The 24,918-nt window shown below is 43.5% G+C and overlaps 1 protein-coding gene across 1 annotated transcript in view; it reads right to left on the bottom strand.

The window, feature by feature from the left end:
- Window positions 1–21,254: 21,254 nt before the first annotated feature.
- Window positions 21,255–24,918, bottom strand: part of si (sucrase-isomaltase) — a 243,257-nt gene continuing 239,593 nt past the window's right edge. Inside the window, exon 48 of the mRNA XM_072572690.1 lies at window positions 21,255–23,076. Within this exon, the coding sequence (XP_072428791.1) occupies window positions 23,002–23,076 (75 nt within the window). The 3' untranslated portion in view covers window positions 21,255–23,001. The remainder of the gene's footprint in view (window positions 23,077–24,918) is intronic.

Raw genomic sequence — 24,918 nt, 5'->3', positions numbered from 1 at the left:
ACCTTTCAAACCTAGACTTTTCAGAATTGCTGTTTTTTTTAAGTCTCTAAAGAAAAACCAAGGAAAGCATAACCTTGTTAGAGGACCAGCATTGTTACACTTCAGAAACATTTCTTTCTCATTTCTTTCCGACTGTGCACTACAGTGGCCAAAGTTGAAAAATGTGGTGCTGGAAAAACACAGCAGGCCAGGCAGCATCCGAGGACAGAAGAATCGACGTTTTGGGCATAAGCCCTTCTTGAGGAATGAAGAAGGGCTTATGCACGAAACATCGATTCTCCTGCTCCTCGGATGCTGCCTGGCCTGCTGTGTTATTCCAGCACCACATTTTTCAACTCTGGTACTCCAGCAGTCCTCACTTTCTCCTACTGTGGCTAAAGCTAGGTTGAAGGGTGCAGAGCCTGTTGGGCTTCAAGGTTTGGGTAATGACCCCTGAAGCATTTGTGGCAGGAGGACCCAGGCTCGCAGAGAGTGTTCAGGCCATAGGCAGACTCAGAGGTCTCAGCTGCAACTTTCTCAGGGTCAGGGTGGCAGGCAGACTGGAGGTGGAAGGATCTGGCATCTCTGGAGGGGTGTGAGTGGAGTTTTCTGTGGTGCCTGCATGTGATTCCTCTTGCAGTTGGGTGTGTGCTGGTGCTGCCCTATTGTCTTGGGAGGAAAGGGCACTTTCCTCACCCCATGTCATCTCGCCATGGTGCTGAGCTATGAAGACAGATGAGCTATGAAGACAGCTAGATGAATGCATACTGAAGTCAGCAGGGTGCAGGTAGTGTTGGCAGACCCCTCAAACTTCGCACCAGTTTTCTGAGCATTGCTGATATATCCACTGCTCCTATGTCAGTTGTGCATTCTATTTGAGATATTAATGGCAGGGAGCATGGAATTGGGGCTCTTCTGCCTGGAGTGAACAGGTGCCCAGTTTCTAGCAGTCCTCAGGGAACTGGGAGCTGAGCTGTTCCTTGCTGCCAGTTGTGGAGACATGCCAGTTCTGTGCTAACCAGAACATGCTGCTGAATCGGATTGACCCAATGTGCCGATTAAAGTGTGAATATCTGACCTGGTGGAGGGTGATGGAGAGAGTCTTGTGAGTGCATCCTTTAAAGGATCTGTGCCTCCCTCTTCCTTAAAGGTGGAGGAGGGCATGATGCCTGGACGGGCAGCTCTCTTCATGGCCGAGGCTGAGAGGACAATGCTTTTGACTGCAAAAGAGAACAGAGGGAATGAGATGTGAAATATGTGGAGAGGTTTGAGCATGTTAACAATACATTCACAATCATAGTAATTGGAAAGCAGCACAGCACTTGGATGTGAATTTTACCTGGGTTGCCAAGATATGGTAGTTCCACTATTACTATAAGACCAGTCATCGTCTTCTCCCACAGGGGGTCTCTTCTCATAGGATTTGGGCAGACTAATGTCAGGCACTCCACACTCACCTTGGCCTCTCTGCTTTACTGTGGGCTGTTTTCTACCGGAATGAGCTCAGGTGAGGGATTAAATGAGATAGATGGGGCTGGTATATGTATTAGTTTTAGTGTAGATGGAGAAAAAGTGTTGAGGTGGCCCTAGTGAGTGATTAGCAAGTGCAGAGGATAGGAAAGTTTGGTTATTTGAGGGAATGGGGTGGGTGAGAGCTATTGAGGAAGATGTATGCTATCTTGAGAGTGATATACTTTGAGTCTCAGTGGGAGGTGGGTGAATTATCAGGGTTGGAGGTGAGTCTGAGATAGTATACAGAGGTCAGTGCCACTTACCCTTGTGAAGTGCGGCAGGCCATAACCTTGTTGTGGTGTTGCACGGCATTCCTCTGAACTGTGGACACTATACTGACCAGGGTGGCAATCTCAGAGCAGACTGGCAGCATCTGGCAGTCCTGAAGAAAGACATGGCTCTGATGTCGACCACTCCATCCCACCAGGGCCTCAGAGATCCCTGTCAATAAAGGGAGCTGCCAATCTTCCTCTATCACCCATCTGTGGGGTAACTCTTCACCCACTACCACTGTGAAGTTTAATTCCTGGCTTGCAGTGCTTGAATAGCCATACAGTTGGGATTTAAATATGGCAGTAGTGGTGAGAAACCTGGAAGGTCCCAGCAAATGTGAGCACTTCTGTCATTGTTGAGTACAAGGTAGTGTGAAAAGAGTGCTGTGGAGACAAGGTGCAGACATAATAAGGTGAGCATCATGAAGTGAACAATAATCTCTCTGGATCTCACAGAGGGGTCGTGGCTGATTCTCCAGTTTGAATAGCTTCTGATCCCATGGTCCATGGCTAGTTCTCTCATCCAAGTTGCATCCCTGCTCTGTATAAGCTGCAAGAACCTCTACTCTGGAGGACAATTTCAAGCACCAAGATTCCAATGCTACCTTCTTGATCACCTTACCTATTGACAAGGTCATATCTTCATTATTTAGTGCTTTGAGATCCTTCTATAGCCATAAAAGTAGATGCAATGACCATGGTTTGACATATGATCTGAGAACAGACTCAGTAGCAACAGTCAACCAATATTAATAAACCACACCGTGGAGAACATAACCTCCAGGAACCTTCTATAATGGACCCAATATCTTTTGTTAAGAGACAGCATAAGCCAGCAATGATGATGTAAATCTGCATCACTTTTAGCATGGTGCTTATGGCCATCTTGTGTAGATTAGCTGTCACCAACCCTTCTTATTGGTATTCGCCTAAGTTACTGATACCACGTGATGAAGGATGCCCAGCTGAAGTCTTTGTCAGAAGATAGTCTCTATCTTGTTTAACAGAATAGATATATTATTTGGTAATTAATAGTTAATTACATTACAGCTAAATTATGTGTTTGTCTTTGTCAGACAGCTGGCTGGCCTAAGGGTAAGTACACATTACTAATAGCTAAATAGAGTTAACACTTACTTAGAATTGACTGGAATATTGCTTAGCTTTCCCTGGAGTAGTCCTTTACAACATAAGGGGTAGAGCTTATCTCATGAACTCAGTTAACCCTGTCCTGTTTTAATTGCCTTACATGTAGAGTTTGCAGTACCTGGTTTGGCAAGTAAGCATCAGGTTCTTGATCAAGAAGTGTGCTTTCTTAAATTCCTTTTTGCTTTCTACAAGTGTTAGAGTTAGAAAAGGAAGTTGTCATGGATCCAAAGTTCTGTGAACTCGACATTGAAACATGCCTTCAAAATGCATATCACTGTTTAACTGACACAGTTTTCAAGTATGTGTCCATCAAAGTGAAGTATTTGTCTAAAGAAAAAGATATTGCTTAATTCCAATTTCAACTCACTAAGCCTCCTTTGACAGCACCTTCCAAACTTGCAACCTCGAGCAGCTAGAATGACAAGGTCAGCAGATGCTTGGGAATACTAACAACCTTGGAGTTCCTTTCCAAATCACACAATATCCTTACTTGTAACTGTATTAGTGTTTCTTCACAATTACTGGGTTGGAATCCAGGAACACTCTTTCTAACAGTACTAAAGGTACCCCACATCATTTGTACTGCAGCAGTTCAAGAAAACAGCTCATCGCGATCTTTTCAAGGACAATTAAAAATGAATAAAAAGTGTTGGCCTTACCAACATGCCATGAAAAGATTTGTGAACTTTTTTGGACTTATTTTTGGTCCAATCATCTTTCAAACATTTGAATAAAAACATTTGCTCTCATATTCAAGAAGCTTCCCTTCCAGTTTACATTACTTTTGGAATTCTACTTCAAACTATGGTACAATGTCAGATCTGAACATTGTAAAAGGCTTGCTGTTGAAAATCCAACTTTACGTGATTAAAGAAGTGAGAGACTGTAAGGGAAGTTTGATCAGGGAGCACACAAGTGGCCACTATCAATCTAAAAGGATGTATATATACCAGGCACTATATTTAGAACCTTTCCAAAGTGTTCTGTTACAGTAGGTGACAAATCAGCAATGAGGATTTTTTGTTTTAAAGTATTTTTGTTACAGCTAGATCTACAAATCTGATTGACGAGACACAGAATCGTGTAGATTTTATAGCACAGAAACAGATCTTTTGGTCTAAATTCTATACTGATGTTTATTCTGCACACTTTATTTTAACTTCTAACCCTTTTTTGATTCATGGTACTATTCTTCTGCCTCTTAATTCATCTTGGAATTCTCTTTTTCCAATTGAGCATGTGTTGAAGGTTGGCTGTTGCTGTGTAACTTAACCAGTATGTCCAAAATTTCTCTGCTTGTTCTTTACTGTGTTATTGTATTGAAATAGGAGAGAAAAACAGAAAACACCAACCAGTCACTGAAGATAACAATAAACAGGAGAGAAACAGCCATAAAAGTCCACAAGGCTAGCTTTCCACAAAATTGTCCAAATTGTAAGAAGGGTTGGCCTCGAAAAGCAATGTCCTCTCCCAAGCCAACTTGCCAGAATAAAGGCCCAAATAATAAAAAAAAGCTCCAGTTGACTCCGAGACAGACATTTGAGAGGTGTTGTCAAGGCTTCCCTGAAGAAGCGAATAATACCTGGCACTCATGGGAGTCTCTGGCATGTGACTAAATAAACCGGAGAAGACTCATGTGAGAGGGCACTGAGTACATCAAGAGTCAGCAGTGGTCTCAAGGTATTTTAGGGACCACACACAATACTCGAAACACCCTATTTACTACATATCTCAAGCACCACCTGCTTTAAATGTAGCAGATTGTGCATTAGACTTATTAACCATCTGAGTGTCCACTGAAGTAGAGTGGAAACAAGTTATCACCAATACCATGGAACAGCCTAAAAAGAGGGCTAGGGCAGAATCTTGTGTAAACTGCTGATAGTACCTGCAGAACTGTTTTCATTCTCTTTAAAATGTTTGAAAAGTTCCCTTTGAGAAGGGATGATGTGGGAGAAAAACCTGCTACCCTGTCCACCCACAGCATGGCCACATAAAAAACAGAGTCAGGTCTGTGAAATACAGAGATCAAGCCTGCCAACACACACAACACACCCATAATGCCCCAGTCTTGCCCAAACAGGCTAACATTGAAACCAGACATGGCCAAGTTACTCCCAGACCAGAGAATACACTTCCCAAACAGCCTTCACAGTAAGCTCCCAGCCCAATTAGCACTGCGGTCCCAATGACTTAAGGGCAGGCTCATTTTCCATTGAACGCAATACCGCATAAACAAAAAGGCAGACCGAAAGGCCTTGGAAAACTTTGCTCGCAGGATGAACACAATGGACAGACCTGGATGCCAGGAGAAGGGACATTTACAATATTCGCGTGCTCAGGAAATACAATGAAGAACATTAGAGAAGACATTCTCACCCACTCACGGAGATGGCTGGAATCTCCTGTGTCAATTACAAATGAATTGCTGCTGCTGTACGCTTGATTAATTTCCATTCAGTTTATTCTTGTTTTAATTGCTTTACAATTTTCATCATTGTACTATAACTGCTTTACAATTATCACCTTAGTGTTGTACCCCGATAAAGCCTGCACCTTCCATTCAGGGAAGAGAGTCCTGGCCATTTGTGCAGAGAATCTGTTCTGTGTCAGCCTGGTCACTTTCTCTTCAGTGATATCCCTTTGTTTAATAAACCGCTTGTCAATTTCACTGCAATCCTTGTTTTGTGGTCTCTGATTCATTGGGCTGAATTTCTCTGACAGTTTGGCGTTAGTCGGCAGGCCCTTTCTATCAACAGGGAAAGCGAACCTGACTTTTCAAATTGGGCCCAATTTGGACCTGGCGGCTAGCTCTGCCCTAGCAGGTCATACCTACAATGGGTTGGATATCTGGGGAGTAGCCACAATTCTAATCTATTGTGGCAGCATTTCAACATTAAGCTGTTTTCCCTGTTCAAGCAAAGCAAGCCGGTAAGCTCCCAAATTATACCCAAAATTGTGCCCATTTAGGCAGATGCATGTTCTGACTTGAACCGGAGAGCAGCCATGTGCCTGATCCAGCCAGGGGAAAGGCAGACTGGCTGGGGTTTCTGGGGAGACAGAAGGAAAAACTGCCTATTAAATTATCGCTTAAAAGATCTAAAGTTTGGGGAAATTGATAAGGGCAACAGCTGCTGCCCTTTTTTTTTGTCTTGTGTTTTTTTTTCCTCCCTGCGCGCTTGTTGTTTTCAAGTATTTGTTTTGCATTTTGTAAGTGTTTGTCTGTGGTTTGTCATTGCATGCCTGAGTGGTTTTACAAGCATTTCTCTGGCTGGCGCTGCAAACTGTGTTGAATCGGTAGCTAAGAGATTGTTTACATCGCGGTCAGCGATGAACTTGTCCTGCGCTTGATTGTTTATCTAACTCGTGGTGACTGGCAGCTGGGCTGTCTGGAGGCAGGTACATTCACTGAATTCCTTGAAAGCCGCATTCACAAGCTGTTTTACAGCATGGGAGCACAAAAGTTCACCCTCTGCTGGGAGGTGCCACCCACGGGCACGTCACTGCCCCAGCCGCGTGGGGATAACGGGTCATGGCTGCCAATCCTGGACAAGAAGACGCTTCGGAGGTACAGTAAATATGTTACTTTCAAGACAAAGGTAGGAGATCCTCTTGTAACACCTGGGTCCCCTGCAAACACAGTGCACAAAGAAATACGAGACAGCCATTGCATCATCCCCTTCACTGGGGACCTGTACAACTGATATTGGCCATATCGGGGGTCCTTTAAATTTGAAAAGATTGACTATTGGACCACAGCCAATGCGGGAGGGAATGGGGACCCTTCCTGGGACACTGCCTACATGCTGCAGTGTCTGGGCAAACTTCAGGCCCCTAAAGTGAAAGATGGCTGCCAGAACCCCCCCTAAAACGGATCCTCCATGACCCCCAGTCACAGCCCCACCGCTCTATGGCCCGCGTGACCCCAAGCTGCCCCTATCACGTCCAGAATCAGACCCGCAGCTAGATGAAGTGGCTGCATTAGTCGCCACCCAGCCGCGGGAGGGCTCGCAGCGGGACACAGGAGCTCCACTGCAGCCTAATGTAACACCGCTACCAGGTACCACCAAAATCATCTTAATTACCCACAGTGGAGCTGCCATTGTTACCCAAAACCAACAGGACACAGAGCATCAATTCCCACACATCACGATCAGCTCCACTCCGATGGACAAGTCCTGGACTCATGCAGAGGTCCGGACCATGCTGCAGGACATCCCAGACCCCTTCAAAAGGCCAATGCCACTCCACAATTGGCTACTGCAAATTTCCGCCATCTATAATTGCCTGCTCCAAGACAGGCAGACCCTGCTGCAACTTGAATATGGATCCCACTGGGGAACTGTTCATTCTGCCACAGTATTCCCTACCCAACCCTGGGACTCCGCTCCGGACCAGGAGCACTGGCTAGACATTTTTGTAAAAGAGGGCCTTAAAAACCAGTACCTGGCAGCTCGCGGACTTTGGTGCTGTAATCCAGTGTCTCCAAAAAGCAGACGAATCCCTACCAGACCTCATAGCCTGTTTCAGCGAAATCTGGGATAGTTCAGCAGGCAGCCCATTGTTAGAAAATCAACAACTTGTAGTACAGACCCTCGCAAACTGCATATTGCCGGCCTCTGCCCAAACATATAAATAGCACAACTTGCCCTGGCAAACAGAAGAATGGAGAGGGGTGGGAGTGCAGGTGAACATGGGAATGACATTGACCAACTTGGACAGAAATCAGTTGTTTCCCACTCCCACTCCCAGCCAGAAAGGGATATTCCCTCGGATTGCCCAACCGGACCACCGGACACACAGCATCAGTCCACTAAAATGGCTCAGGGGATTCCCAAGAGGGCAATGCTGGAACTTTGGGAGAGCAGGGTATTGGGCTAGGGAGTGTCGGTCAGGAGCTAGGCAGGGTCACCCAGATGCCCCCACATCTCCCCAGTTGCCCCTGGGCACCGCGACTAACCACTGCTCCCCAGTGGCAGCCTCACCAGGCTGCAGACACAATGACCAACCCCTTTCCCTGTACCCAGCAACCCAAGTAGGGTTGCCATAGGAGGGAAGCTCTGCAAGCGGTTTCAATACGCCTCTTCCACTCCCAATTTGAAAATCCCATGATGGATGTCCAGTTTGGGGGATGGCTCATTTCTTTCCTGGTGGACTCCGGGGCCACCCTTCATCTGCACCTCCCTCAACGGAATTTATCCCGAGCTCGAAAACTGTCCGAACGGTGGGGGTTTCGGGAGTACCCAAGGTGGAGCCACTTTCCCATCCTGTGCTGATCAGCATAGGACCCACCACAGTCCCAGATGCTGCCATCATCTCTGTCTCCTGCCCATTAGCCCTCCTGGGTCACCAGACGCTGTGCAAGTTAAATGCCAGTATCTACTGTTCCCCCCAAGGACTCATGCTCGAGATCCTGGAAGCAAACTATTCCATGCTGCAGGCAGCCATCTCCCAAGCCCCAAGCCCTCCAACCAGGCAAACTCTTGCCAAGCCTGGTTGTGCCCACCAGAATCTACCCCACTCTTCTTGACCCTCTCCTCTCCCGGCTATCAACCACCCCTTCATCCCCCACATTATCCTTCCTCCAGTGGGTGATATTGACAGGACGCTTTGTCTGGCAATTTCACTGTGCAACTTCCAGCCAGCAGGAACTGGCATCAACATATGCTGCACATCTCGAGCTCACCTCCCCACTGGGGGGGCACACTGGCTCAGTAGTTAGTACTGCAACCTCACAGCACCAGGGACCGGGTTGGATTCCAGCATCAGGTGACTATCTGTGTGGAGTTTGCACATTCCCCCATATTTGCGTGGGTTTCCTCTGGGTGCTCCGGTTTCCTCCCATAGTCCAAAGATATGCAGGTCAAGTGGATTGGCCATGTTAAATTGCCCATAGTGTTAGGTGCATTAGTCAAGGGTAAATATAGGATAGGAAAATGGGTCTGGGTGGGTTAATCTTAGGAGGGTTAGTATGGACCTGTTGGGCCAAAGGACCTGTTTCCAAACTTTATGGAATCTAATCTAATGATCACTGTAAAGTACTTTGTCAGATTGCAGGGTGTTGCAGCAGAAGTGTAACTCAGCGCAGAGCAGGCTGCGCTGGCCTGCAATGACCCAACAGTGGTTCCTCATGTTCCTTTTATTGTTAAGAACCTATGGCTCCCTAAAAATCTAGGAACCATGATAGTATTTCACACTACATTTCACCACTACATTTCACACCCCACGGGCAAGATACAGACCACTTAGTAGAGGTTGCACAGATTGGACAAGATGAGCTCTGCATGCTCTGTCCTCCTGCATTACTTTTAATGCAGGAGGACTCCTTTTACAACTCCTTTTACAAAGCAGAGCCCAGGCACTGCCCCATCCTATGAGAGCCCCTTCATATTGGCTGATCTCTCAAACTCACTGTGGGCACAGCACATGATCCATGCAGGCCAGGTAATGTCCACCCCACCACATACAGTTACACTCAGACAGGGAGCCGTCATACTGTCAAAATGACAATACCCATTATCACCTGCAGCAGTAGAGGGGATCAGACCAGTTATTGAGTCACTTTTGTAACAGGGAATCCTAGTGTCCACAGCCAGCCAGTGCAAACTCCCATCTTAACAATCCCAAAGCTCGAGAGAACCGGAAAACGGCGCTTTGTGCAAGATTTCAGGGCTGTTAATGCCATTGTTGTTGTTCTCTGCTCCATAGTAGTCGCAGACACAAATGTTAGCCTGACCAGTACCCCCACCTCCGCCACTTGCTTCTCTGTCATCAAACTATGCTCAGCCTTCTTCTTGATTAAATTGTCCCCTGAGAGCCAATACCTTTTTGTTTTTACATACAGCAGCTGCCAATATATATGGACCCGGCTTCCCCAAGCGTATACGGACAGCCCCAGAGTTTATGCTGTTGCAGTACTCCGCACCCTGTCCACCCTCCACCTGCCATGCCACAGCACCCTCCTCCAGTATGAGGATGATCTGCTATTGGCTTCCACCTCTGCTGCTGCATGCATACAGGATAGAGTGGCCTTGCTCCGCTGTCTGGCACAGGATGGGCACAGGGTGTCTATTGAGAAAATGCAGCTCTGTCAGCCAAACATCCGATCCCTGGGGTATGACCTTTCCCATTGCCTCAGAACACTGCCCAAAGATTGGGTGGCTGCCATCACCCAACTTGGTCCACCTGCCACAAGGGCGTAGCAGTCAGCTTTTCTGGGGATGGTAAACTACTGCAGGCACTGGATCCCTGATCCCCGTGTCATTGATGCACCCCTGCGGGAGGCAGCTTCCCCTAAACTACCAGCCAAAGTGAAGGGGACACCTGGAATGGGCATTCACTGGACTGAAGCAACAACTAATCTCCACTCTTGCTCTGATGGCAGCATCATCTGCACGAAAGCCCACCTACCCTTACTGGCCCTGGCAGTACACAGAATCGGACACGCAGGCAAGAGAGGCAGGAGACATGCTGTCAGCTGTCCCCTGGTACACACCAGGATTCGCTGCAGTTGTCCGAGCCCTGCTGTCACAGTGCCTCACCTATTTACAAAACAATGCAGGGAAGCCTGGGGCCAAATGTAACCACTTACCAGTGCCAAAGGGGCTCTTTACCCATCTCCAGATTGATTTTGCCCACGTGCCTCAGAAACTGGGATACAAATACTTCCTAGTTATTGTAGGCATGTTTCGAAATGGGTAGGCACATTCCCCACCAAAAAGGCGATGCCCTGACAGTGGTGAAGTGTCTCCTGTGGGATGTTATTCTAAGATTTGGGGTCCCAGGGAACATTGAAACAGACTGGGGACCCGTTTCACTGCGAAGCTCATTACTGTGGACAGTGAAGCCCAAGGGATAGTCTGGAGACACCACATCCCCTTCCAGCCCCAGTCATCAAGGATGGTGGAGAGAATGAACGGCACCCTCACAGAAATCACTCAGAACAATGACTGACTTGGCCAGATGCCCTGCCACTGACACAATAAGAGGACAGATAAACCGGATGACGGGACTTACACCTTTGAGGTGCTAATGGGATGGCCCATGCCCACAACCACCAGACCCCCAAAACTAGCCACTGAACAGCACTGCTCCTAACACAGGAGGCTTTCTTAGATTATTTTCAAGCCCTTAGTAGAAGGGTCATTTTAAACCATGATTTGGTAAAAGCTGCGCTGCCCACACCACAGCAGGAACCATTTCACCCATTTAAACCTGGGGACTATGTAATGACACAATCACTGCTGAAGGATTCGCTCTCCCCTTGATGGAAAGGACCATACCAGGTCTTGCTCATGACCAGGACAGCTGTCAAGCTCCAACGGAGACCAGAATGACCGCACGCGACCCGGTGTAAGAGGGCTCCACCTCCACACAAGGACGACCAATCAGGACAGGATACAGCTCTGGACACCGCAGAGGGATCCAGCTGCTGGCCGCAGCCATCAGAATCATCACCCTCGGTCTGACCTGTACATCTCCACGGATCACAGAATGGGGCACTTAATCAGCTGTGAGCTGTGAGTGAACACGCTCCTTAACATGACTCACGGGTATGCCCAGAGGGTGAACCAGACCAGCTGCTGGGTTTGTGCAGACCTGGATTCAATTCCCACCTTGGGCAACTGTCTGTGTGGAGTTTGCACATTCTCCCCGTGTCTGCGTGGGTTTCCTCCGGGTGCTCCGGTTTCCTCCCACAGTCCAAAGATGTCCAGGTTAGTTGAATTGGCCATGCTAAATTGCCCGTAGTGTTAGGTGCATTAGTTAGGGGTGAATGTAGGGGAATGGGTCTGGGTGGGTTTCTCTTCGGAGGGTCGGTGTGGACTTGTTGGGCCGAAGGGCCTGTTTCCACACTGTAGGGAATCTAATCTAATCCCTGCCCATTCCCATGGGGCACTCCCCTAGTCACAGTCCCTTTTAACATCGCAGAGATGGCAGACTGGTGACTGGAACCAGACAGGTTCCCTGATGTCACAACACTCAGCCTACCAACCAGAATTGGCCATTCACGTAGATAATAGCCCAGAATGCTGGAAATCTGCAGGGTACTGCCTTGACAAATTCACAGGATGGTTCTACCCAGCCTAGAACCTCTCACACGAACCCTCAGCCTTGACCATCACTGACACCACCAGACGGGGACTGCCAATAGGAACCATCTGCCTAACGAGAAGCCAGCCATCCGGATGGGAGGCTGGCTGGAGCCAGTGCACCAACTCCCTGCTCCTGACCCCTGCAGCGCACTGGTCCCCAGCAGGAGGCAGCATCCTCAATTTACTTGTCCCTAACGAGTCTGCCCACAATCCCACTTTCACTACCACCTGAACAGGAACCCAAACCTACCACCTAAGAACATAGAATAACATTTATTTTGTCTGCAGCCACAAGGCATACCCCTGGCTGCTGTTGTCATGGACTGGGAGCTGTTTCCCAGTCCTCTCCTTTCCGGAAGCCTACTACCCACAGAAAACACGCCCTCACTGATCTAGATGAGGTACTCTCCCTATTTGTGCCCACCTACACATCCCTGCACCTCGACATAGAGGCACATCAGTTGGCCACCACGTTAGAGGAGATAGCAAATGCCACTGCTGAAGCGCTTGCCCAGCTGAATGCCAATCACACTGTCACCCTACAAAATAGAATGGCCCTGGACTACTTGCTGCCCGGTAAAGGGGGCACTTGCGCTGTCATTGGCGCGGACTGCTGTACCTCTATCCCTGACCCCAGCAAACATATAACGGACCTGGCGCACCACACCCGACAGATTGCTGCTGCCCTAAATGGACGGAAGTCCCAGTGGGACTTGTGGAGCTGGGTAACCTCCTGGTTCAGCTCATGGGACACAGCCCAGCTGCAGGGTCTGATATCCCTTACTGCCATTCTTGTTGGTATCATAGTTCTTGTCATGGCCCTCCATACGTTCTACTCCAGGGTGCACACAGCATTGTTACCCCCTGCCCCCTCACCACCCAGCTCGTACATGTTCACTGGAGTTACATCCCCACCCCTGACACAGCCTCTGCTCTGTCAGATTCAGACATCGGCGACTCCCTCTCCAACAAACCACACCACCACCTCTTCCACACCCCCCCCCCCCCCAACCCCGCCAGCCCGGATCTGGCTACATTGCCCCCTTTTCATCCCTCCCTTAAAAATATGGGAAGAAAGATCTGTTATCCTACCCAACCACAGCATAGCCACATAAGAAACACAGAAGCAGATCTGCAAAACACAGAGATCAAGAACACACCCACACTGCCCCAGTCTTGGTCAAACAGGCTAATAAAGAAATCAGACATGACCAAGCTACTCCCAGACCAGAGAATACACTTCCCAAACAACCTTCACAGTAAACTCCCAGCCCCAGTTAGCACTACAGTTCCAATACCCTAATTCCCCATTGAAGGCAATACCGCATAAATAAACAGGCAGACCGAGAGATGCTGGAAGACTTCGCTCGAAGGAGGAACACAGTGGACAGACCTGGATGACAGGAGAAGGAACATTTACACATATTCACACAAGCAGGAAATACCATGAAGAATCCTCTAGAAGACATTCTTACCCACTCACGGAGATGGCTGGTATCTCCTGTGCCAATTACAAATGAATTGCTGCTGCTGGACGCTTGATTAATTTCCATTCAGTTTATTCTTGTTTTAATTGTTTTACAATTTTCACCATTGTACTGTAACTGCTTTACAATTATCACCTTAGTGTTGTACCCCGATAAAACCTGCCTGCACCTTCCATTCAGGGAGGAGAACCCTGGCCATTTGTGCAGAGAATCTGTTCTGTGTCAGCCTGGTCACTTTCTCTTCTGTGATATCACTTTGTTTAATATAAAAAACTTGTCAATTTCACCTTGATCCTTGTTTTGTGGTCTCTGATTCATTGAATTTCTGAATTTGTCAGACAGACAATAAATCAATTTTTTTTTCTGGAATCCTAATTGTGCCATGTTTATCAAGTTAATGCGAAAATGCTTGCTTGAGCTGTTAATGTGATCAAACTTTCCTCAGATTAATGTAGAACACTTAAAACTTTGACATCAATGCAGAATGCCTTGGTCAGTAGTCCAGCAGTTTATTTGCCTGTGAGGCTGCTTTGACTGCAGAATAATGACTTGCAATGTTATTGACAGATAGTATTAGATAGGAAAAGATCAACAGATGTAAGCAAAAGTCAAGCTTGTCATTGATGTGCTGATATTTAGGATTTTTACTGATCCACTGTATTGACAAATCAAGCTTTTGCAATCAAATAAGATTTGGTGGACTTTTCAAAATCTCTCAAAATATCCCAGAGATCCTGCAATTCACTTAATTTTCTAAGTGGCAATTATACGATAATATGGGATAAGAAAAAAAATTGGAATGGAATTTGTCTGTGCATCACTAAATTGGAACTGTTGACAACCAGCCACAATTGCAACGACTTTAGTTTTCTGAGCAAGTAACTTGTACCTAACAACTCACATCCACTGGTTACCAGTGAGTACCACAACAGTCAACCACTGTGTAACTTTACGTTTCCTCCTCATAAATGGCTTACAGGTTATAATTATATATTAAATAGGATGGCTACTGTGTATTCCTCCTCAGACCAATGCTTAAACAAGAAATGACAGAATAAGGATGATTTTCAACTGCCAACTATCCATTTATTATCTGATAAACAAGAAACCAATAATTGAAAATTGAGTGGCAGCTCATCCCATGGTCATGCAAGGCCTGCTTGGTGTAATTTTCAGACAGGTCAGTCGTTAGGTTGGTGTGTTCAATGTTTGATTCTAAGTGTCTATTGACTGTCCTCAGTGCTGTGTGCCATTAGTTAGGTCTGTGGATGTGTTTACAGAGAAAAGACAAACTATGCTGTCAGCTTGCACAAGTAGTCTGATGAAGTCCTGATCACAGTAGTTCTGGCCAACCTAGTAATTCTCCAATGGATGAAATACAATTGCCTTTTTCAATTTTGAAGTGTATATGGACAGAGTATGCTGTGCATTTGTTCCACCTGTTGATACCAGCTGAGTAGCACAGCCAATGTTCCTCATTGTTCCTGGAGGACAGACTTAACCATTTTGATGAAATACATGTTTGGGATCAGGGCACCTAAGTTCTGTTCAATTGTGAGAATAGTATCATAAGGTTTTGATTAGTAATGGAAGTGGCAAAGGATCAATCAAAGGTATATGTACTTAATCAAAGGTACTTAATTTTCCCAACCTACAACCTGAACATTTGAATAAGGAATACATCCCTGTTGATACTCGCTGGCCCTTTACACTTATGTAATTGTAATTGGCTAACAATGAAATTTCTACCTTCATCTGAAAAGGCCTGCCTCGTGATCTGCTGGTAAACCAGATTGTTCAATAGTTCTATAGACACAACAATGTCAGGTTCAAGTGGTGGCCGCTCCTGTGAAATAACTAGTCCCCTAAGAAGAGGAGCTATTGCAACGAAACTGAAACAAACCCCAAAAGGCAGAGGAGTAGGAACCAGAGTTACGGATCAGAGGATGGAGTAGTTAGTGTACAGCCAGATGCAACATGCAGAGAGTCAGTGAGGATGGATAGACAGTTGATAGGGCAAATTTACAGTCAGTGTGATGGGTTAAAATGTATCTATTTTAATGCAAGAAGTGTCAGGAATAAGAGTGACAAACTTAGTGCATGGATCAGTACTTGGAACTATGATGTTGTGGCCATTACAGAGTCGTGGATATCACAGGGGTAGGAATGGTTGTTGGATGTTCTAAAAGAATGGAGGGGAGGTAAAAGAAGTTGGGGAGTGGTATTGCTAATCAGACAGGGATAGTATCACAACTACAGAAAGGGAGGTCGTCGAAGAGGATTTGATTTCAGAGTCTGTATCGGTAGAAGTCAGAAACAGGAAAGGGCAGTCACTTTATTGGAATTCTCCACAGGTACCCCCCCCCCTCCCAATAGCAACAGAGACACAGAGGAACAGATTGGGAGGCAGATTTTGGAAACGTGCAGAAGTAACAATGTTGTTACCATGGGTGATTTTAACTTCCCTAATATTGATTGGAACCTCCATATTTCAAATAGTTGGGATGGAGCAGTTTTTGTCAATTATGTCCAGGAAGGATAATTGACTCCATATTTAGGTAAGCCGACTACAAGGACGGCCATATTGGATTTAGTGCTTGGCAACGAACTAGGCCAGGTGTCAGATCTCTCAGTAGGAGAGCATTTTGTTGATGATGATCAGAACTTCCTGATTTTACTATGCTCATGGAGAGGGACAGGAGCAGATGGTTTGGGAAAGTATTTATTTGGGGGAGGGGGAAGTTACAATACTAATAGGCAGGAACTGGGGCGTCTAAATTGGGAACAGATGTTCTCAGGGAAGTACAGGACAGAAATGTGGAGATTGTTTATGAAGCACTTGCTGATAATGCTGGATAGGTTTGTCCCACTGAGGCAAGGAAGGGATGGTAAGGATGACGGAACCTTGGGTGACAAGGGATGTCAATCTTCTAGTCAAGAGGAAGAAGGAAGCTTACTTAAGGGTGAGGATGCAAGGATCAGACAGGGCTCTAGAGGGTTACAAGGTAGCCAGGAAAGAACTGAAGAATGAAGAATGAAGAGAGCTAGAAGGGGGCATAAAAATGTTTTAACAGCTATGATTAAGGAAAACCCTAAGACATTCTACACTTATGTGAAGAACAAGAGGATGACCAGAATGAGGGTAGGGTCAATCAGAGGTAATAGAGGGAACATGTGCCTGGAGTCAGAGGAGGTAGGGGAGATTTTTAATGAATACTTTGCTTCAGTATTCACTACTGAGAGAGACCTTGTTGTTTATGGGGACAGTGTGAAACAGGCTGATACACTCGAACAGGTTGATGTTAAGAAGGAGGATGTGCTGAAAGTTTTGAAAAACCTAAGGATAGCTAAGTTCCCTGGGCCAGATGGGATATAACCAAGGATAGGAAATGAGGGAAGAGATTGCGAAAACTTTGGCGAAAATTTTTGCATCCTCACTGTCCATTGGAGTAGTGCCAGATGATTGGAGGATGGCAAATATTATTCCCCTATTCATGAAAGGGAATAGGGATAATCCTGGTATTTACAGATCAGTGAATCTTACATCTGTGGTAGACAAATTATTGGAGACGATTTTGAGAGACAGGATTTTTGATTAATTGGAAAACTATAGTTTGATTAGAGATAGTCAGCATGGCTTTGTGAGGGACAGGTCATGCCTCATAGGCCTTATTGAATTCTTTCAGCATGTGACAAAACCACATAGGTAGAGCAGAGGATGTGGTATACATGGATTTTAGCAAGGCTTTTGATAAGGTTCCCCATGGTAGGCTCATTCAGAAAGTAAGGAGGCATGGGATACAGGGAAATTTGGCTGTCTGCATGCAGACTTGGCTGGCGCATTGAAGACAGAGGGTGGTAGTATACGGAAAGTATTCAGTCTGGAGCTTGGTGATCAGTGGAGTTCCACAGGGATCTGTTCTGGGACCTCTGCATTTTGTGATTTTTATAGATGACTTGGACAAGGAAGTGGAAGGGTGGGTTAGTAAGTTTGCTGATGACATGTAAGTTGATGGAGTGGTGGATTGTGTGGAGGGCAGTTGTAGGGACATTGACAGATTGCAGAACTCAGTGATAAGTGACAGATGGAGTTCAACTTGGAAAAGTGTGAAGTGATTCATTTTGGAAGGTCACATTTGAATGCAGAATACAGAGTTAAAGGCAGGATTCCTGGCAGTGTGGAGGAACAGCCTTTGGATCCATATCCATAGATCCCTCAAAGTTGTCACCCAAGTTGATAGGGTTTTTAAGAAGACACATGGTGCATTGACTTTCATTAGCATGGAGATTGAGTTTAAGAGTGGTAAGGTTATGCTACAGATCTATAGGGCCCTGGTTAGACCACACTTGGAATATTGCGTTCATTTCTGGTCACCTCATTATAGGAAGGATGTTAAAGCTTTAAAGAGGGTGCAGAGGAGATTTACCAAGATGTTGCTTGGACCGGAGGGCATGTCTTATGAAGAAAGATTGAGGGAGCTAGGGCTTTTCTCATTGGATTGAGGAAGGCTGAGAGGTGACTTGATAGATGTGTACAAGATGATGAGAGGCACAGGTAGAGTAATAAGTCAGAGACATATTCCCAGGGCAGAAATGGCTTTCACAAGTGGACATAAATTTAAGGTGATTGGAGGAAGGTTTAGGGGAGATGTCAGAGGTTGGTTCTTTACACAGAGTGTGGTGAGTGTTTGGAATGCACTTCCAGCCATGGTAGTAGAGTCAGGTACATTAGGAACATTTAAGTGACTCTTTGATATGCACATGGATGATAGTAAATAGAAGGGTATGTAGTTTAGTTTGACCTTAGAGTGGGATAGAAGGTCGACACAAAATCAAGGGCTTGTACTGTGCTGTACTGATCTATGTTCTATGTTCAATGATCAATATGTTTCATAAAAATGCTATACATGGGATTGCCAGCAAAGTTGAAGTCCATGTTTAATAAAAGGACATGTGACAGCATCAATACAGAGTTGGCTGAGAGAAAGGTAACAGAGTAGAAAAGGTGAGTTTTTTTTGGAGTGAGTAAGCTTTATGTGGGTGTTATGAAGGATCAATATCATGGCCACTACTTTTCTAGATAGACTTTAATACCTATTGTAGAATATATGAGGCTCAAATACAAAATTTACAGGTGATACAAAACTTGGAAGTATTGCCAACTGTGAGTAGGAGTGCATTGAACTTTAAAAAGACATATAGACAAGCTAATAGAATGGCCAGTCATGTGGGCAGGGCGATCATGGCATTGAATTCTGGCTGTGAAAGTTGTTGCCATGTACAGGGCTCAGAGGCCCGTGTACTCAGAAAGAAACTTAGAGGGGACTCTGGATGTGTGATAGATGAACTATGCTTCAGCCGAGAGCAGTTGGAGATCATAGAGAGATGGTGATTGTGGAGGAGGCGATAGTGAGTGAGGGAGGGCGATAGGGAGCTTTTTTGCATGCTAGGGGCAGGGCCAAGAATGTCCTTGGGAACGTCCCCAATCAATACAGGGTACAGTCTTAGAAGGATGATCCCCTTTCTTCGTTGCATTCTTGCCAGAGTTATAAAAGTAATGGGCTGGTCTCCTTCAGCCCACGTCTTCCAGCCATGTGCAAGTTATTGCTGTGGAGGCAAAATAAAACTGGCCAATTAATGAGGGAACAGGTCATGGGGATGGGGAGATGGTTGGCTAGCTGCTCATTTTATTTTATGTGTCCTACCCACCTGCAAATTTATTAGTTGTGATGCTGGGGGCATAAATGTTACCCTCTTCTGTGAGGAATGAACAAAGTGATGTCAATATCCTTACCAACACCCAAAGCATTTTACTGATCAGGCTTTTCAATCAAACTGAATCAGCGATCTGACTGTGTATATTGCTGATAAAAGTCATATTTTGTTAAAGCTTTTCATCTTGCAATCTTCAGGATACTTCACAAGAACACCTATTTAAGGGGAAAACAATATTTATACAATATGAGAGGAGTATGCTGTTTGGTTAGCAAGTGGACTCTGATTTGTCAAAGCTTTGCCAGGGAGAATATTGCATTAGTTAATGGTTGACAATTATGTATAAGGCTTTGTTTAAATTTTAACCTGACAGGTTGACTCTGATTATTGAAGGCAGTGCCCTGAGTAATGAATCAGTGAATGGCTGCCTGTTGAGTTAAAAAAGGTGGGGGCGTATACACGTTCTTTCTGTCTGGAAAGCACACGGTCCTGTGTATTAATTGATGTAGCTTTCATTTCATACACTTATGCCACACTTTGAGCCGGACTGACAATCTGAAATTGAATGTCAGTGTAATTCTTTACACACTTTGAATTATCCGGTAAATGTTGTCCAATTACAGAATCACATCTAATGTTGTACACTTTATTGAAATCTTTGTATAGGCTGGTTGGATACAGTCAGTACCTTGCTTGTTGCATGGAAGGACTATATTGTTTGATATAATTGGATCAGCCTTTAGGACATACAGCCTTCATACATGTCATCACACTGACACTGGAATTTGAATACCACATTACTTATTTGTGTGATGGGCAAAATATCATTTTAGCTCTCCTGTTAGTGGCAAACACTACTCGTGTTGCTATAGCAACCTGAAACAGCAAGCTCCAAATATTGCTTAAACTAGAGATAACGTACAATAGGATTGAGCATTTTTCAGGACCAAAATGGATGGCCTTAAAGGCTGCCTATGCATATATTCAATTGATATGTTACTTGTCTAATATCATTAACTGGTGCATTCTCAATGGCAATGCATCTAACATTCAGGGTCCAGTCACTAAACAATCAGCACTCTTCTCTCAACTTAAGCTGTTTCTTTTGTTTTAAAATTGGTATTCCTGCAAATTGTTCTGCTGAAAACAAGACAAAGTTTCTCCAAAATGTCCTTTTTTAAACATTGCTCAAATTATATACGACTATGAGACAATCTGCCTGTAAGAAATGAATTCTGGAAAGCAGCTTGCTGTTTGGCAAGTGAGATAAGATCAGAACCTAGTAACCCACCTGCAGAGCCAATTGGTAGAAGACACTTATTGAGAAGAGACAAACCAATTTCTAGAGTAGGAGAAACAGAAGGTTTTTTTTAATGAAGGTGCAAGAATTTCAATAGCGCTGTAAGTTCCTGAAATTTGCTTTGGTTATCTGAGGCTGCTAATAACCCACTGCTTTGGCTGTTCTTCAAACATTTTAGTTTGTAAATAGCATTAATGTTCTATCTTAAGTAACAGGACATTGATTAGTATCAAGTGATTGGGCACATGCCTGTTTCCTGTTGGATTTCCTGCTTGGAAATGCTAGCCCTCAGACCTCAGATGGGACGACTGCAATGTGTCAATTTAATGATTTTACTTTCACACTGTTTCGCTTCCTCCAAGTCCCTAAGCCAACACAAAAGCACTTTGAAACTGCTAGAAGTATCTACTGTAACCATGAATTAATTATATATATTTTTTAAAAAGGTTAAAAACAAATTACTATGTGGAAGATGTATAGTTTTTAATTGTATTTCTTGGTGCATTTCTTTCCATATACAGTACATGAGATTGAGATCAAAAATACTGACTTAAAGCAACTTCCATTCATCCTATTTAACACATACACTTTCAAAGATCTTTAGCAAAAATAGTCTAGCAAAAAGATGTAACACATTAAGAAAATTTGTATTTAATTATAAAACACTTATGCAGAATGGAACTAGACTTATGCAAATTAATGGCAACCATTCATTTCTAATCTTTAGTCATTCAAATATCTAATTTGAACATGAATAAACAAATAATATGACTATTTGTGAAATAAAATCAGGAAAACTATAAGGAAAAGGAAAAATATAAAGAAAAAGGCTACTTATCAGTTGCATGTGGAGAAACAATAGTGACAAAATTTACCTGTTGATTTGCAAAACGTATTAGTGAAATTAAAGAGATTTATCTTACATTCTGTGGATGACATTGTTAAGTGAACCCCTCACTAAAATTTCAGAATTATTTTGTCATGTGGCTGAAAGCATGCATAAATAGTACAGTTAAAAAGTGCAGAAAGCAGCTGCAGGGAGATTGGAAACTGATTCAAGGAGGCAAATAGGTGAAAATTACTTTTCAGGTGAATGCACTGTCAGTAGTGATGGAATGGGACTGTGCGACATCACTTAAGAAAGACCTCAAGGCATTCAAGTTCTTGTGAAAATTTGCTAACCTTATGAAGATAACAACAAAGTAATGGACTGTATATTTGCAAACAGACTATTTTTATTCTTCTACTTCTCTCCCTTCTATCAAAGTTGTAGCAGATAAGCCGGAAACCCCTGCAAGAACTTCATGCCCAAGAATCTAACCTGTAAATTCATTATATTATACCCCAGAAGGAGTTAGTTGAATGATTCATGGGTCAGCCCTTCTGTATTTCCACAGATCTAAAACAAATGCCAAATCAGTGTATTGTGACCACCCAGCAGATAGGTCCCCAGATTAGTCTATGAGCAAAGAATTTGTTTCAGTTCATATGTAATTCCCTTTTGGTTTGAGTGTTTCAATTCAAAACTAAGCAGCACCATGGTTTTACGATTGGAGCAAAATAATAGGCTACTTTATTACACAACCATTGATTAAGCTCCATAAATGAAAAGTTAAGAATGAAAATACAGAAGTAAAGATTTGATGTAAAAAAGGATAAAAGCTATGTGTCATGGAGAAAATTAGATCATCCCCTATGATCGTTGCAGTTTTGGCTTGATTGTACTTGCTTAAGAATCTCTTTCTGAAGTGAAAGTATTGAAACTTTAAGTCAGATTCAACAACTGTAATGGATAACCAGATTGCAAATACTTCAACTGTGGCTGAACCAAGCATATGTATAATTTTCAAATCACACCTTGTTCTCATATTCAATTCACCAGCAAAAAAGCACGTGGCATTTACCCACTTAACATTGCTAAATTATTTACAACAATGCTGATAGATTCACTGCGGCATTGTAACTGCTGCATGCTTTAAGCAAGCAATAGTTTGCATCATAATATCATCATTTCAAGGCAATACGAAAAAAAAATGCAAATAGGATGATAGGGTAGTGATAAAGAATACTTTATTTCCAAATAAAGTTTAATGAAAGATTTCAAACAGCATTTCTTCTGATTCATAATTCCAAGTATTTAAATTAAATTTATAGCCAATTGTTATATTTTCCAAGAAGTGTTGTAGGAAAACAACAGGTCTAGCAGCATTTGTGGAGAGAGAAACAGAGTTAATGTTTTGAGTCCAATGATTTCTGAAGAAGATACGTCAGACTCAAAATGTTGACTCTGTTTACCTGTCCATGGATGTTGCCAGATTTGTGGATTTTCTCTTGCACCTTCTGGTTTTAATTCAGATTTCTAGCATTTGCAGTAACCCACTTTTATTAAATGTAGGACTTTTCTTCAGTAAGTTCCTCTGAAATCTTCATTAATCAACAATGGGATAACAAAACTCATTTAAAAACTTTACACATCAGATACATAGAACTAATACTCATGGTGTATTCCAAAAAATTTCCAATGGCTTGTCTATCTGGAAATTTTTATCTGTCATTTGAACATAGAGTTCCTGTAAGTGAATGAGAAAATTAAGTAAGTAAGATGTTCTTGTAAGGGCATTGCTAATATTTAAGGAATATTCAGGTAATTTTTAAAATGACTTTCATTAAACACTTGACAATAGATAACGAAATAAAGCAAAAACATAAAACAGAAAACCAGAATGGCTGAGTCATCTTTTGAGCTAACATGTTTTTGTATAAAGTAGACTACCTTCATTAAAATGGTAGTGAGAACTTCCGAAAAGAATAACAGACCCAGTGATTAGCTTCATAGACTATGTTCCATCAATTTAATTATTTGTGGCATTGACTTGTTCATAATTCCTTCATTTTTAATGTTCACCAATATCTTACTTCCCAAATATCTATTTTTCTTTTAAATACTTCAACAATTGACTTTTAGACAGTTTCACAACTCACTATGATAAAGAGCTGAAAATCAAGCTCCACTTTTCCTGCAACTGTCATAAATGTTTAGTAATATTTATATAAATATATTTAATAAACATAATTTACAAATATATTTTGTATAATTATCCAAAGTACTCAATTGAACTGACTGATGAACTTGGATGAAAATAAGCTGCTCACCAGGTTTTTGTTTTTCAGAAGGAAATAACTGCTTCAAACAAACAAACTGATTTCCAGTAACTGCAGAAAGGGAAACATGAATTTCTAACTCTTTATAACTTCAACTCTATCCTTGTAAATGCCTTCCTTCATAAGCAGCAGACGTATAAAGATAGAAATAATGTAGTTACTAGGGTTAGAAATGGAAAAAAAAACCTGGGAAACACAGTTTGATCGTATCAGTGTGGGCATAGGATTTGATGAATTGATTTTATTCTGTTTTTTTCCTGTACTTTCAGTTTTGTTGCTGCTGACACAAGGTTGTTGCACACAAGAGCTTTCCATTCCCAGGTTGGAAATTAGTCCTTTCACTGTTTTAAAGGCATTTTATTGCTCAATCACCACAGGGGATCCACAAAGCAAGGAGAGTGGAAGACAAGTATCTATTCCTGGCGTCGTTCTGGTCCTGCACCCAGGAAACAGAGAAAGTCACAGACTTTTTTGATGGTTTTGGTTTGCAGCCTGGATGCTTCTTTGCTACACTGGTCCCACACAAGTCATTGTTCGCTGATCAGGAGCCATCCAAACATTGTTGTCAATTAATTACTCCCCCTAGTACAAAATGCATGCTCCATGATGTCTGCTTTTACTCTCATTGTTCCAGGAGAAAAAACAACATTGTGTACAACTCACAGTGTGTTCCAGTAAATATGATTTTCAAACTGCAGCCATCTCCTCGCACACAGTCTACTTGGTTTAAAGCGGCATCTTTCTTTCTTCGTCCACAGCCCAATAATTATGGAAATAAATAAAATATGCTCTTCACAGCAGTGAGTTTCATATGTGGTAGGTAAGTAACTGTTGTCATCATCAAAAGAGGTGTGTCATGATCCAGTATATTCTTGTGGGAGATTAGAAATGTTGTTTTTGCAGGTGGGGGTGGGGGGGGGTGGGGTGTTAATTCTTGTAGCATGTAGCATACTTAAGGCTAAGACTTTAATGAATATAGAGGATCTTTTAAAGAAAATAGTTTTAAGTTAGGAAATAACTATGAAGGGTTGGAGCTGACCACAAAAAGAAGCAGCAGGAGCATTTCACAATAAAGCTTATAGTATGAAAAGAGAAACTGGATAAAAGAACAAGCTGTAACAAACAAGGAACAAAGAATACAGACAAGGACAGCAGGATGGCCAGATAAGAAAATAACTAACAAGTGAGGTAATCAGCTTATGATAGGATGGGAACAGGGAGGTGTGATTCCGCAACCTGTAAACTGAATA

This window comes from Chiloscyllium punctatum, chromosome 6 (genome assembly GCF_047496795.1).
Source record: "Chiloscyllium punctatum isolate Juve2018m chromosome 6, sChiPun1.3, whole genome shotgun sequence".
NCBI classification, from domain to species: Eukaryota; Metazoa; Chordata; class Chondrichthyes; order Orectolobiformes; family Hemiscylliidae; genus Chiloscyllium; species Chiloscyllium punctatum.
This window is presented reverse-complemented; position numbering and strand designations above follow the sequence as displayed.